General features: G+C 50.2%; 1 protein-coding gene across 5 annotated transcripts in view; it reads right to left on the bottom strand.

Moving 5' to 3' along the window:
• The window catches only part of LOC103630057 (serine/threonine-protein phosphatase 4 regulatory subunit 3), a 77,591-nt gene that overhangs the window by 55,183 nt on the left and 7,684 nt on the right, over window positions 1–14,724 (bottom strand). For all 5 annotated transcript variants that reach the window (XR_554804.4, XM_035960163.1, XM_008651147.4 and 2 more), the window contains exons 3-6: window positions 12,992–13,091; window positions 12,824–12,908; window positions 12,689–12,738; window positions 884–939 (exon numbers count right to left, since the gene is read on the bottom strand). Coding sequence is in view for 4 of the 5 variants with exons in the window: in XM_035960163.1 (XP_035816056.1) it covers window positions 884–939; window positions 12,689–12,738; window positions 12,824–12,908; window positions 12,992–13,091 (291 nt within the window). In the remaining variant the exon portion in view is untranslated. The remainder of the gene's footprint in view (window positions 1–883; window positions 940–12,688; window positions 12,739–12,823; window positions 12,909–12,991; window positions 13,092–14,724) is intronic.

Below are 14,724 nucleotides of genomic sequence, written 5' to 3' on the forward strand. Positions count from 1 at the left end.
TGAGATATGGAAATTGATTCTATAGATTTACATGTTATTTTTCTGATGTACAACTTATAACAAACTCTTGTACTTGCTTCGCTATAACATAAATGTAGTATATAACTATCTCTCTCATATGATTTAGGATAATGTACAAATATATTACATATATAAATATATAAACTTAATTAGTTTTGTCTAAATCATAATTATTAAAATGGAATTCAATTCCAACGAAACAAACGGGGCCTAAGGGTACGCAGGTCCCGTGCACCACACATACACCATACGAAAGCTTTTTGAAGCATAGCCTTTTTTCTCAAACACGCAGGAGAGTTGTGTATCATTATTATATATTAAAAGAAGAAAGAAAAGGGGTAGACCCCGTACAAAACACTTTGCACGATCAGTCAAAAAAAAGACTGAGTGCACAAAGAACACGACATCTACTGTAAGGCGAAAAAGGAGATTCATCTCGCCGCAGCAAGAACCCAAAAATTAGCCTCTTCCTTAGCTAAGGACATGATCCTATCTATGGAAGGAGAAGCACCATCAAAAACACAACTATTACGATGCTTCCAAATGCACCACGAGCCAAGAAGGACTAAGGAGTTGAAGCCTTTTTAGATTCACTCGTCACTCTCTCATTGTCGTTCTGCCACTAGATATCCAGAGAATCCTCTCTAGGAGAAGGCGCCAAGCCTTGTAGGGAGAAAAGGTTGACGAGCTTGAACCAGAATTCTTTAGCGAACACACAACCAGTAAACAAATGATCAACTGGGTTGCTCTAAAATTATTGGGAATTGTTTATTAGAACTAAATAGCCCCAGCTCCATGTCCAAACATGCACAAAGAAAAAATATATGAATTCATAGGAAAATAACAATGATTGTTCTCACACCTTTAAAAGTGAAGGAAGGGTGGACAGCTCAAGAGAAGGAAGATCCTTCAATTCATCTACAGGTAAAGTGATAATTTTTCATGGCATTGCTACAACTAGTATACACCAAACAATTACAGACTTGTAGAAAAAAGATGAGAATGATATTACCAGCTAGTTTCTGTTGAACAGTAAACCCTAACTCATTGAGTGGGCTGAGTGATACATATATTAGAGTTACATGGGTTGGGCTCAAGGCCCATAATACCTAGACAAAATACAAATAGGTATGTAACACCCCCCCCCCCCCCCCGCAGTCACAACTTTATCCCGTACAGATGTTGAGACTGGACCAGAAGTCTAGGAAAAGACTAGACGGTGGGCACTTGGTGAAGATGTCGGCGAACTGCAACGTAGTGGGGACGCTGAGGACTCGAACGTCGCCTGCGGCGACACGCTTCCGGATGAAGTGCAGGTCGATCTCCACATGCTTCGTGCGCTGATGTTGCACGGGATTGGTGGAGAGGTAGACGGCACTGACGTTGTCGCAGTAGACCAGGGTGGCATGTTGGAGGGGGCTGTGGAGCTCATGGAGGAGTTGGCGCAGCCAGGAAGCCTCTACCATGCCGTTGGCCACAGCGCGGTACTCAGCCTCGGCGCTGGAGCGGGAGACGATGGGCTGCCGCTTGGCGCCTAGGAACACGGCATAGCCGGAAGTGGACTGGCGCGTGTCGGGGCAGCCGGCCCAGTCAGCGTCGGTGTAGACCACAAGATCCGACGTCGAGTAAGGTCGGAGGACGAGGCCATAGTCGAGTGAGCCCCGGAGGTAGCGTAGGATCCGCTTGAGAGCAGTGAGGTGGGGCTCTTGTGGTGTGTGCATATGGAGGCACACATGCTGGCCGGCGTAGGCGATGTCAGGCCGGGAGAAGGTGAGGTACTGGAGGGCGCCCGTCAAGCTCCGGTAAGACGTCGCGTCGGTGACCGGGGGGTCGTCGTCCTCAAAGAGCTTCGCCTGCGTGTCCACAGGCATGGAGCAGGGCTTGCAGTCGGACATGCCAGCCCGCTCTAGGATGTCGATGGCATACTGACGCTGGTGCAGGAAGAGACCATGGGCCGACGTTCGGCAGTGATGCCGAGGAAGTGACGGAAAGGCCCCAGGTCCTTCATCGCAAACTCCCGCTAGAGGGCGATGATCGTGCGCTGTAGGAGGTCGGCGGTGGATGCGGTGAGCACAATGTCATCAACGTAGAGGAGGAGGTAGACGATGTCGTCGCCCCGCCGGTATATGAAGAGGGATGTGTCCGACTTGGCCTCGACGAAGCCAATGGAGGCCAAGTAGGTGGCAAAGCGGCTGTACCAGGCCCTCGACTCCTGCTTGAGGCCATAGAGGGAGCGGTTCATCCTGCAGACCAAGTCCGGGTTGGCGGCGTCGACGAAGCCGGTGGGCTAGCTGCAGTAGACAGTCTCCGTCAGAGTGCCATGAAGGAAGGCGTTCTTGACATCGAGCTAATGCATCGCCCAATTCCTGGAGAGGGCGAGGGAGAGGACGGCGCGGACGGTGGCGAACTTGACGACGGGGCTGAAGGTCTCATCGTAGTCCACGCCAGGGCACTGGGTGAAGCCCCGAAGAGAACCCAGTGGGCCTTGTAGCGGTCGAGGGAGCCATCCAAAGTCAGCTTGTGGCGAAAGAGCCACTTGCTAGTGACCACGTTAGTGCCGGGAGGACGAGGCACCAGGTCCTAGGTGTGGTTGGCCAGTAGGGCCGCATACTCCTCCTCCATGGCCCGACGCCAGTAAGGGTCGGCCAGGGCGGTGCGAACGAAGGAGGGGACAAGGGAGGCGTTCGGTGGAGTAGCGGACATGTCGGCGGCCAGGATCAGCCTGTCGACAGGTCGAAGGACACCGGCGGCCCGGCGAGTCACCATGGGGTGAGTGTGCTCGGGGTGCGGTGAATGACGACGGGGTGGTACACCGACGGCGCAGGGGCCACGGGCGTGGCCAGCCCACGGCGATCCCTCGCAGACTGCATTCCTTCCAGGAAGGAATATCTTGGAGGGCGTCGTGGTGGCCCTACATGAGACTATACATGAGCTTCATACCAAGAAAAGAGATGGGGTCATTTTCAGGATTGACTTTGAGAAAGCTTATGATAAGGTGAAGTGGAGCTATGTTCAGCAAACCCTACGTATGAAAGGCTTTTCAAGTAGGTGGTGTAGTTGGATCGAGACCTTTATGAAAGGGGGCCATGTTGCGGTTAAAGTTAATGATCAAATGGGCCCATTTTTCCAGACTCGAAGGGGTGAGACAGGGTGATCTGTTGTCACCTATACTCTTTAATTTGGTAGTGGATATGCTTGCTACTTTGTGTCAAGGGCGTCGACCCCTAGAGTAGCTGGCCCTCGACTACAGAGATTGTAGTCTCGATCCATCTTCTCCGGCGAGGTTAATCACCTCTGCCGCAGGGTTGTTAGAAACTGGGAAGAGGGGATTAAACAGATAACAAATTACTTGATTATTCCTTGCTGCCATGCGGCTTACATATAGCCCTGTTGCTAACCAACTCTTCCTAAAAACTCTCATCTAATCTTGGACTTATCTAATTAACCCTCCTCAATTCTCTCATCTAAATCTTATTCTCTAAACTTATCCAAACCGACTCCTAATCAGCCCCTGGCTATTGGCGCCCACTTGTGGTCTATGCGCTCGGCCGCCCTGCGCACGTCGCGGGCGCGCCTGAGTCTGCTGTAGCTCCGGCCCCACATGACATATCTCCCTTCGTCTAGATCTAGCTCGTCCTCGAGCTAAAAGTCGAGGTACTTATCACAGAATGAGTCCAAGTCCTCCCATGTTGTTGATGCCGCAGACTGGCCCTTCCAATGGACTAGCACTTGACAGATGCCTCGAGCCACGCGGGCGCGTACGACCTGGTCTGGTTCTAGCTCTAGGCTCGTATGGCCGGATGGACGAAGGATCTCGACCATAGACCACCCTAAAGGGCGTACCTCGTAGGGACAACTGGTAGGCAATGTTGTACGTGTACTCAACCCATGGTAACCATCGGAGCCAATGGCAGGGACGATACGATCACCTGTAAAACAGTGGAGGTCCATGGTAATAACACGGTTAGCAGCCTCCGTTTGGCCGTCGGACTGTGGATGGAATGTCGACGTCATGTGCAACTTGGCACCCATCAGGCGCATCAACTCCTTCCAGAACATCGAGGTGAACACGGGATCCCGATCGGACACCATGGACTGCGGCATCCCGTGGAGGTGGACAATGTCAGTGAAGAACGCCTGGGCCGCTAATTCCGCCGAATATGGATGGGCGAGCGGAATGAAGTGGCAGTACTTGCTGAAGCGATCCACCACCGTGAGGATGACCGACTTGCCTCGAACGTGTGGTAGCGCTTCCACGAAGTCAAGGCCAATGTCCGCCCAGACAGCTGTTGGGATGGGTAGCGGAAGGAGGCCCGTTGGATGTAGGTGCTCCGATTTATACCTTTGGCGTGTGGCGCAGGCGCGCACAAAATCCTGAACGACACGACGCATGTCGGGGAAGTGAAAGTCTCGGCGAAAACGATGCAAGGTGCGTTGCACCCCTTCGTGGTCGTCCTCATGTACTGCCGCCACCAACTCCTGCAGGAGCGGCGATGTTGGTGGCACGTACAGCCGGTCGTCGTAGGTCACCAAGTCGTCGGTGAGAGCCCATGGGGCCGAACGAGATCCAGCAACAAACTCCTCGCGGAGGGTTACTAGTGCCAGATCGGAGGCCTGAACGTCGTGGAGACGTGTGATGAAGTCGAAGCGCGGTGCGGAGACAGCGAGAACCGCGTCGTTGTTAGCCTCCTCTGTATCGCAGCGGGAGAGGGCATCCGCCACCGTCTTGAGGGCACTTGATTTATATTCGACGGCGAAGTTGAAGCCAAGGAACTTGCCGACCTAATGATGTTGCAAGATCATGGCGAGGCGTTGATCAAGTAGAAATTTAAGGCTATAATGGTCTGTCCGCACCGTGAAACGTCGGCCCCACAGGTACAACCGCCAATTTCGAATGGCTTGCACAAGACCGATGAGTTCCTGCTCATAGGCAGCTAGGGATCGATGCCAGGGAGCCATCGGCCGGCTGAAGTATGCAATGAGGTGCTTGTCCTGGGTCAATACCGCCCCAAAGCCGTAGGTTGATGCGTCTAGTGCTGGGAATCTGGGCCGGGCTTTTCAGGCCAGCACGAGCACGGCCCGAAAATAAGAGCCCAAAGCACGGCCCGGCACGAAATAATATGGGCCGGGCTAGCACGGCCCGAAGGCGGGCTTGGGCCGGGCCTCAAATTCCGACCCGTCGGGCCCCCGGCACGACCCGCATAGATGGGCCGAGCTTGGGCCGGCACGGCCCAATTAAGCCCAATCTATTTAATTTCTTTAATTTAGTAAGATATCGACTTTATATTGTTGTTATATTTAGAGTTTATGTGGTTAAATGATGTTAGAATTGTTTAATATCTTTAATTTAGTAAGCTATGAACTTTATATGGTTATAATATTTTAATTTTATGTGGTCAAATATACGGGCCGGGCTTGGGCCGGCACAGCCCAACGAAGGCATGAGGTGGTTTAGGGCCGGGCTGGGCCACTGTTTTTACACTTCGGGCTGGCACGGCACGGCCCAAAAATTGTTTGGGCTTTCATGGCCCGAACCCATTTGGCACGAAACACGATGGGCTTGGGCCGGGCTGGCCCGGCCCAATTCCCAGCACTAGATGTGTCGCACTCCACCATGAACGGGCGCGTGAAGTCGGGAAGCGCCAAGACTGGAGCGGAGGTCACCGAGACTTTGAGGGCCTAGAAAGTCACGGCGTCGTCGTCGTTCCACGTGAAGTCGTCCTTCTTCAATAGCGCAGTCAGTGGGGCTGCAATCGTGACGTAGTCGTGGACGAACTTGCGGTAGTAGCCTACAAGACCCAAGAACCCCCGTACAGCCCGCGCGGACCGAGGTTTGGGTCAATCAGCCACCGCCTGCACCTTAGCAAAATCCATGGCGACGCCAGCGTCTGAGATGACGTGCCCCAGATAGGCGATGGAGCGCTCACCGAACACGCATTTGGAGCGCTTGGCGAAGAGGAGGTGCTGCTGCTGCACCGTGAGGACGGCCCGAAGATGGTCCGCCATGACGCATTGTAGATCAAAATGTCGTCAAAAAATACCAGCACGAAACGGCGCAGGAACGGTCGTAGCACATCATTCATTAATGTCTGGAACGTCGTTGGTGCATTGCACAGACCGAACGGCATCACTAGAAATTCATAGAAGCCGTCGTGGGTACGGAACACCGTCTTGTTGATGTCAGCTGGACGCATGCGAACTTGATGATAGCCGGAGTGCAGGTTGAGTTTGGTGAAGAATTTGGCGCCATGGAGTTCATCGAGGAGCTCGTCCACGACAGGGATGGGGAAAAGCATCCTTGACAGTGATGGCGTTCAAGGCGCGATAATCGACGCAGAACCTCCATGAGCCATCCGATTTCTTGACGAGGAGGACGGGTGAGGAGAACGCCGAGGAGCTCCATCAAACAAGCCCTTGCTCGAGCATGGCGGTGCACTGTCGCTCCAGCTCATCCTTGTGGGACGCTGGGTAGAGGTAGGGGCGCACTGCGACCGGCTCCGAGCCGTGGACGAGAGTGATGTCATGGTCGCGGGAGCGTACCGGTGGGAGACCCACGGTTCCGAGAAGACGTCGGCGAAGGACGCGAGTAGCTCGTCTAGTAAGGATGGTGAGGCCGATGTGTTGCGCAGTATGGGGACCACCGTCCCCTAGACGCCCTGCCAACAGATTGGCTGGCCCTGCCGATAGAACGTCAATTTTCAGGCGCCAAAATCCCAGAGGACCGGCCCCAACGTGGCCAGCCAGCAAGTGCCCAACACCATGTTGAAACCTGCAAGGGGCATCACAAACAAATCGGCGTGGAAGGTTGCGCCGTGGATAGTGAATTCGGCCTGCCGGAGGATGTCCACGCAGGTGACGCGTTCGCCATTCACCACAGTCGTCGTAAGTCGCAGTCGGCTTTGGAGAGGCAGGCCAGTACATCTAGCTGCGGACTCGGAGATGAAGTCATGGGTCGACCCGGAGTCGAGGAGTGCCAGAAGAGGGGAGGCTCCCAACTTGACGGCGACCAGCATTGTGTCGCTGAAGCGGACCCCTGCCAGTGTGTGCAGGGAAAAGACAGGAGTCTCCGCCTCAGTGGTGTCGTCGCCGTCGTCGATGTCCACGCCATGGACGTAAAAGAGTCGCTTGAAGGTGCAGTTGTGCCCCCGCGTATATTTCTCGTCGCAGTTGAAGCAGAGGCCCAAATGGTGGTGCTCCTCCTGCTCCGGTCGTTACAAACGCTTCACCGGTTGCCCGACCACCGTGGCAGGTGGTGTAGCCGCCCGGTCTGCTGTGGCCGCAGGGAGGGCGAGGCGCAGTGGAGGGGTCGGCATAATGTTGCGGCGCGCAGCATTGGTGGAGGCCGGCGTGGACATTTGCTCGATCTGCCGCGCCAGACACATGGCGACCACGAGCGACTGCGGATTGTGGATGCGCACAGCGTGGTTGAGTGGAGGCCCCAGCCCGCCCGTGAACAGCTGCACCCTCTGGATCTCCTGCAGTGGCCCGGTGCAAGGTAGAAGAGCCTGGAAACGATCCTGGTATTCAGTGACCGTACCTGTGCGTCGGCAGTCGGCGAGTTCAAACAGCGGCGGGGAACGGAGGGCGGCCCGTAGTGGAGGTTGAGGAGGTGCTTGAAACGGCGCCATGTGGGAATGTCGCCCTCGTCCTGCTGGATTTGAATGTACCACATCTGAGCGCCTTCCTCCAGGTTGTATGAGGCCATCCAAACCTTTTCTTCCTCCATGATGTGCTACTGATGAAAGTACGATTCGCAACGGTTGATGAAGATGAGAGAGGGTCGGACCCCGTCATAACGGGGAAAATCCATTTTCTGGAACCGCAGCGGACGATCGGTATGGTGTCCGCCCGTGTTCGGGCGAGGCCCGTTGGACGATGATGAGCGATCGGTCAGGGCCTGGATTGCTGCAGCATTGACCTGGACAGTGGATTGTAGTGTCTGCATGTTGGCCATGAGTGTTTCCAAGGTGGACTTAAGGTCGTCTCCCATGGTACCGGTGGCAGGCGGCAATGTCGCCGAAGCAGCAGATGGTGGAGAGTGGGCGGCGGATGGTGGAGAGTGGGCGGCGGCTGGTGGTGGCGAGGAGGTGCGAGCGGAGGAGGATCACCGGGATCGCGATACCAGGTTGTCAAGGGCGTCGACCCCTAGGGTAGCTGGCCCTCGACTACGGAGATTGTAGTCTCGGTCCGTCTTCTCCGGGGAGGTTAATCACCTCTGCCGCAGGCTTGTTAGAAACTGGGAAGAGGGGATTAAACAAGTAACAAATTACTTGATTATTATTTGCTACCATGCGGCTTACATATAGCCCTGTTGCTAACCAACTCTTCCTATAAACTCTCATCTAATCTTGGACTTATCTAACTAACTCTCCTCAATTCTCTCGTCTAAATCTTTTCTCTAGACTTATCCAAACCGACTCCTAATCAGCCCTAGCTATTAGCGTGCCCTTGTGGTCTGTGCGCTCGGCGCCTCGGCCGCCCTGCGCACGTCGCGGGCGTGCCTGAGTCTGTTATAGGTTTGGCCCCACATGACACTTTGATTAATAGAGCAAAGGAAAACGAACCAGTAGAGGGTTTGGTTCTGCACTTGGTAGATGGAGGGTTGTCCATACTGCAATATGCAAATGATACAATCTTGTTTATGGATCACGACCTAGAGAAGGCAACGAATATGAAACTCATATTATGTGCCTTTGAGCAGATGTCGTAGCTTAAAATAAATTTTCACAAGAGTGAATTCTTCTGCTATGGGAAGGCAAAAGAAGATGAAGGGAGGTATACAAGGTTGTTTGGCTGTAAAAGTGGAAGCATGTCTTTCAGATATCTTGGGATTCCGAGCACCATCGTAGGTTGAACAATGGTGATTGGAAAACAGTGGAAGAAAAAATTGAGAAAAAGCTAAGTAGTTGAAAAGGAAAGCTCATGTCAGTGGGAGGGCGTTTAGTTAGTAGTAATTAATTTTGTCCTAACCAGTCTAGCGATGTTCATGATGTCTTCCTTTAAAGTACCAAAAAGAAGATAGATTATTTCTGATCGCGTTTTTTCTGGCAAGGTGAGGGCCATAAGAAAAAATATAGGCTGGCTAGATGGGAAGTAATTTGCCAACCAAAAGAGCTAGGCGGGTTAGGCATTCGGAATCTAGAGATACAAAATAGATGTCTCCTAAGTAGATGGTTGTATAAACTTCTTAATGAAGAAGGAATGTTTTTTATAGAACGCGCAGGAGAACTGCGCATCTTATATATTAGAGGAAAAGAAACCTTACAAAAGGGGGAGATGTCGCTGAGCAAATCTCCCAAAGACTCACATAAACCCGAAAGAAATTACGGATTAATACTGACACTTTACCCGACCTCGCCCAGAGCAGCAACTAAGCCCATGCTCCCAATCTCCTTAGCTCCTGCTGAAGCCCAGCAAACGCACTCATCCGAGAAACACCTAAAAATCCTGGGTAAGGATGGAGACTCCCCATGAAATATTGCTATGTTTCTCTGGAGCCATAGGCACCAAGCCCCCAGGACGATCAGAGAGTTAAACCCCTTTTTCCTGGTCTTGATAACCCTTAGGCTCACCTTTCCCCACCAGTCTGCAAAATTCTCCTCGTCAGCCACCGGAGTGAGGTGCCCCAAGCCAATAGCAGCAAGAATTGTGTGCCAAAATTGTCGGGCAAAAATGCACGCAGTAAGGAGGTGTTGAATTGTCTCTTGGGCTTGATCACACATTGGGCAAACATCTGGGTGTGGCATCCCCCTTTTCTGTAATCTGTCAGTTGTCCAACACTTGTTCCTTATTGCCAACTAAAGGAAAAACTTGCATTTAGGAGGAGCCCAGGTCTTCCATAATCTCTTCCATGGCTCAAAAACAGTAGAGCCGAAGAAGAGGACATTGTAACAGGATTTAGAAGAGAACAGCCCTGATGCCTCATGTCTCCAAACATGGTGGTCTTCCTCCTGAGAAAGCTGCACCTCACCTAAAGTATCCCATAAGAAAAGAAATTGTTGAATTCCGACCAAGGATAGAGGGGGTTTGATATGAGTTATCCATTGCCTGTTTTCAAGAGCCTGATCCACTATCATAGAGATAAGAGCTCGTTTAGCCACCTTGGACACCACTTCTGGAGCAAGATCTCTGATGGAGCATCCATTTAGCCACTTATCTGTCCAGAACAAGGTATTAGAGCCATTTCCCACATGAGTAAACAGAGAGGTTGCAAAAAGGTCTTTGACATGCTGCTGAATGGGGATAGACAAGCCATGCCAAGGTCTGTTCCGATCTGTTTTTTGAAGCCATAGCCATTTGGTTTGAAGAGCCCAACACATGTGTTGTAGATTAGGAATCCCAAGCCCTCCATACTTCAAAGGTCTTGTGACTATATCCCAGGCCACGAGGCAGCTGCCTCCATTCGCCTCTTTTCTCCCTCTCCACACAAATCCTTTTCTGATTCTATCTATTTTGTTAATCACCCACTTAGGGACATTCATAGCAAGGAAGAGGTAAACTGGGATGGCTGAAAGTACAAAGCGCACAAGGGCTGTCCTTCCAGCAAGGTTGAGGAGCCTAGCTTTCCAATTTGGTAGCCTATCCGCTATCTTGTCAACCCAATTCATCAAAATATTCCTACTAAACTTCTTATCTGAAATAGGCAGCCCTAAATAATTGGAAGGGAAGGAGGAAAGGGTGCATTGCAGAATGGTACACCCTTCCTGCAGTAATTCATCCTCACATCTTATTGGGATGGCACAACTCTTGTGTAAATTAGTTACTAAGCCAGAAGCTTCTCCAAAACAGTCAAGAATGAGTTTGACACAGTTAAGCTCTTCCTCTCTGGGCTTGACTGAGACGAAAATATCTGGCCAATCGAACTTTATCCCAGGCACAACGACGAGCCACGGATTCACACTTTTGGAGTGGCCTTATGAAGAGTAAGGATCTATTCATCAATAAAGGCACCTTTCAGGTACATGATGGGTCCCAAGTGCGTTTCTGGGAGGACAATTGGCTAGGGTTGGGGGCGCTTAAATTTCGATTCCCTCTTCTGTATAACCTAGCAAGGAGAAAGAATTCAACGATTGCTTTTGTATTTTCCTCGATACCCTTAAGCATATCCTTTTGTAGGGGTTTTGTACACCAGTTGCGGGCCCAATGGTTTCAACTAGTGGTGTTGGTGGCGCATACTAATTTGAATACTAATAGAGATTCATTCAGATGGGATCTGACTGCTAACAGGGTGTATATTGTTAAGTCCTTGTATCAGGCAATTATGAACAATGGAGCGGGAGTTAATAACAAGGATATCTAGAAACTCAAGATACCTCTGAAAATAAAAGTTTTTTTGTGGTACCTCAAAAAAGGTGTAACCTTAACAAAGGATAACTTAGCTAAGAGAAATTGGCAGGGTAATCAGTGTTGCTGCTTTTGTAGCAGACCGGAGACAATAAATCACTTGCTTTTCATATGCACTTATGCGGCTTTCATTTGGCGCTTGGTTCAGATTAGCACAGGATTGAGACCTCCCCGGGATGAGAATGAATTGTTTGGGGACTAGGCAAGGTTCTCCCGGTCATATCGCGTCGCTTGCTACTAACTGCAGCATCTGCAATTTCTTGGGCCATTTGGTTAAGTAGGAATGATGTGGTTTTCAATAAATCATCTTGTTTGCAGGTAACCTCCAGGGCAACCTTCTGATGTCGCTTTTGGTCACAGCTAAAGCTTAAGATAGAGAACCAAGAGTTAATAAAGTCTTCATGTCGTAGTATGGAGATGGTGCTGCTACAGTTTTTTCGCAATTTCGGATGGGGTTTTGCTTTGCGTTTAACTATGTAGTACCTTTGGTTATGTCACTGGTATTTTCTAGTGAGGTCGTGTGATGTGTCAAGGCAGAATGCTGCCTCTTATTGTAAACTTTGGCCGTAAACTCGTTTGAGGCCAAGGCCGGACTTTGTTTCCATTATCTAAAAAAAATCCATGAAGTATTTCCCCTTAAGGTAAGGTAAAACTAGCATAATTTTACTGTTACAAATCCAGAAAAAAGAATTCTGCTGTTACAGATCCAGAAAAAGAATTTTGCAGTTACAGATCCAGAAAAGATACTTCCAACTAATAGCTTGATCTACAGCTGGGAACAAAATACTTTTGATAAAACCATCACAAAGCCAAACAGAGGAATAAGAATTTAAGAACATTAAGGCATCGACTGTCAGATAATCAGAATTTTGTATTTGAACCTTTGGGCATTGTTCCTGATCAGAATCAAACAACTTTATCAAGGCCATTAAATAAATTAATAACAAATGAAGCAAACAAATATGGATTGTTAAATCACTTTGATCTGAAATTAGTGCAAAGCAATGTGCAAGTACATGCAGGGGAGGATCTACAACATGGGCCACCCAAGCCGTGGCCCGAAGCATGGCTCATGTAACTCCATTTGCTCCCAGCCCGAAATGATCAAGATGAAAGGAAAGAGCGAAAATAAGTAGGCTCGGCCCAAGGCATGAGAAGGTTCTAGATCCGCCCACAACTAGTTACCAAACTTCGGTACCATGTCACAATGAACCACTAGAAACTTCTAACAATTCAAATGTTGGACATGGAAAAACTTGGAAAAAAAAGAGCACACTAGGGAACAGAAGATTAAAAAAATACACAGTATGTTTAGCAAACTCACAGCCAGGGTCACCAGACTGTAGCTTTTGCTGTAAGGAAGTTAAGCTCTGCCTGCATAAATTACCATAATGTAAAGACATGTGTAAGCATATAAGGAGGCACAGGGCACAGCAATATCCATTAATCACTGAGTCACCATATATGTAAGCATCCTTTAGCTTCTTGAAAGCTCAGCAGTAAATCTAGTGCTTTTTCAGGATCCTTCAATGAGATAAGTGTTTCTACCAACAAAAATGGACATGTGCATTAGTCTATCAGGGCGATGAAAAATGTCCAGAATTAAAAGAATAGAACACCATCTTACGTTCTTGTCTCTTGTAGATATTATCTGAAGTAAGATGGTGAAGTAGTAGTGTGTCATTATCCACCTCATCCACGACAGCCAGAGCAATTTCTCTTGACCCCTAGATGAGAAAAAAAATTGAAAAGCTAAACCCCAAGAACAATCGCAATGATTCAAAAATTGAGCCACTATATAAAAAAATGTAATGCGCTATGGCTAGTTGTCAATAGTATTGTACATAATCATCCTAGGAAATTGCTTTATCTCTTACTTTTTTTGCTAAAGTCCTTTTCACTTTTTTTCACTTTGTTGAATCACAAATAATTATAGTTTCAGACAAACTTTTGAACCTTTGACTACCAATATGTTTTACAATATGTAGTTTCAAAATAAGGTTGTATGTGTAAATTTGTCTTTGTTAAATGAGGAAAAAATAACCCTAATCAGGGTTGGGAATGCATAGATATATTAGAGTTAGGTGGGTCAACGCCCATTACAATAGAGGTATACACTAACAGTTACGCTAACACCCCTCGCAATCACAACTCTATCATGTATAGATGTTGAGACTGGACCAGAACTTGGTGAAAATGGTGGAAGGAAGCTCCTTGGTAAAGATGTCGACAAACTGCGAAGTGATCGCGACGAGGACACTGACATCAACGACAGCGACACGCTCGTGGACGAAGTGGAGGTCGATCTCCACGTGCTTGGTGCGCTAATACTGCACGGGATTGGTTGAGAGGTAGACCGCATTGACGTCACAGTAGACGAGGGTGGCGCGCGCGAGGAGGCTATGAAGCTCATGAAGAAGCTGACAGAGCCAGAAAGCCTCAGCCACGCCATTTGCCACAGCACAATACTCGGCCTCAGCGCTGGAGCGAGAGACGACGGGTTGCTGCTTCAAGGACCAGGAGACGAGGTTGGCGGTGAGAAAAACGGCGTACCCGGATGTGGATCGGCGCATGTCAGGGCGGTCAACCCAATCAGCGTCGATGTAGACCGCCAGCTCAAAAGTCGAAGAGGGCCAAAGGAGGCCAAAAGTCGAGGGGGCGCAAAGATAGAGAAGGGTCCGCTTGAGAGTGGTGAGGTGGGGCTCCTGCACCGTATGCATGTGAAGACCAGCTAGACCGTGTAGGCGATGTCGGTCCTGGTGAACGTGAGGTACTAGAGAGCCCCCGGTGAGGCTCTGGTAGGCCGTCGTGTCGTTGACCTAGGCAGCGACAGTGGCGGAGAGCTTTGCTTGAGTGCCGATAAGCGTGGAGCAGGGCTTGCAATCGTACATGCCTGCCCGCTCCAGGATGTCAAAGACGTATTTGCGTTGGTGAAGGAAAAGGCCCTGGGGGCGCCGCTCCACGATGACCTCGAGGAAATGGTGGAGCAGACCCAAGTCCTTCATCGCGAACTCGCGCTGAAGGGCGACGATCGTGTGCTAGAGGAGGCAACACTGGACGTCATGAGCACGATATCGTCAACATAGAGGATGAGGTAGACGGTGTCGTCGTCGTGCCGATGGATGAACAGGGACATGTCTGATTTGGCCTCGACCCGAGGGAGACCAAGTAGGAGGCGAAGCGACTGTACCAAGCCTGTGGTGCCTGCTTGTGACCATACATAGAGCGGTTCAACTTATAGAGCAGACTCAGGGCGAGCGGAATTGACGAAGCCGGCGGGCTGGATGTCGTGCAGCGTCTCGGTCGGAGTACCGTGTAGGAAGACATTCTTAACGTCCTGCTGGTGGACCACCCAGTCCC

Source organism: Zea mays, chromosome 6, assembly GCF_902167145.1.
Source record: "Zea mays cultivar B73 chromosome 6, Zm-B73-REFERENCE-NAM-5.0, whole genome shotgun sequence".
NCBI lineage: Eukaryota > Viridiplantae > Streptophyta > Magnoliopsida > Poales > Poaceae > Zea > Zea mays.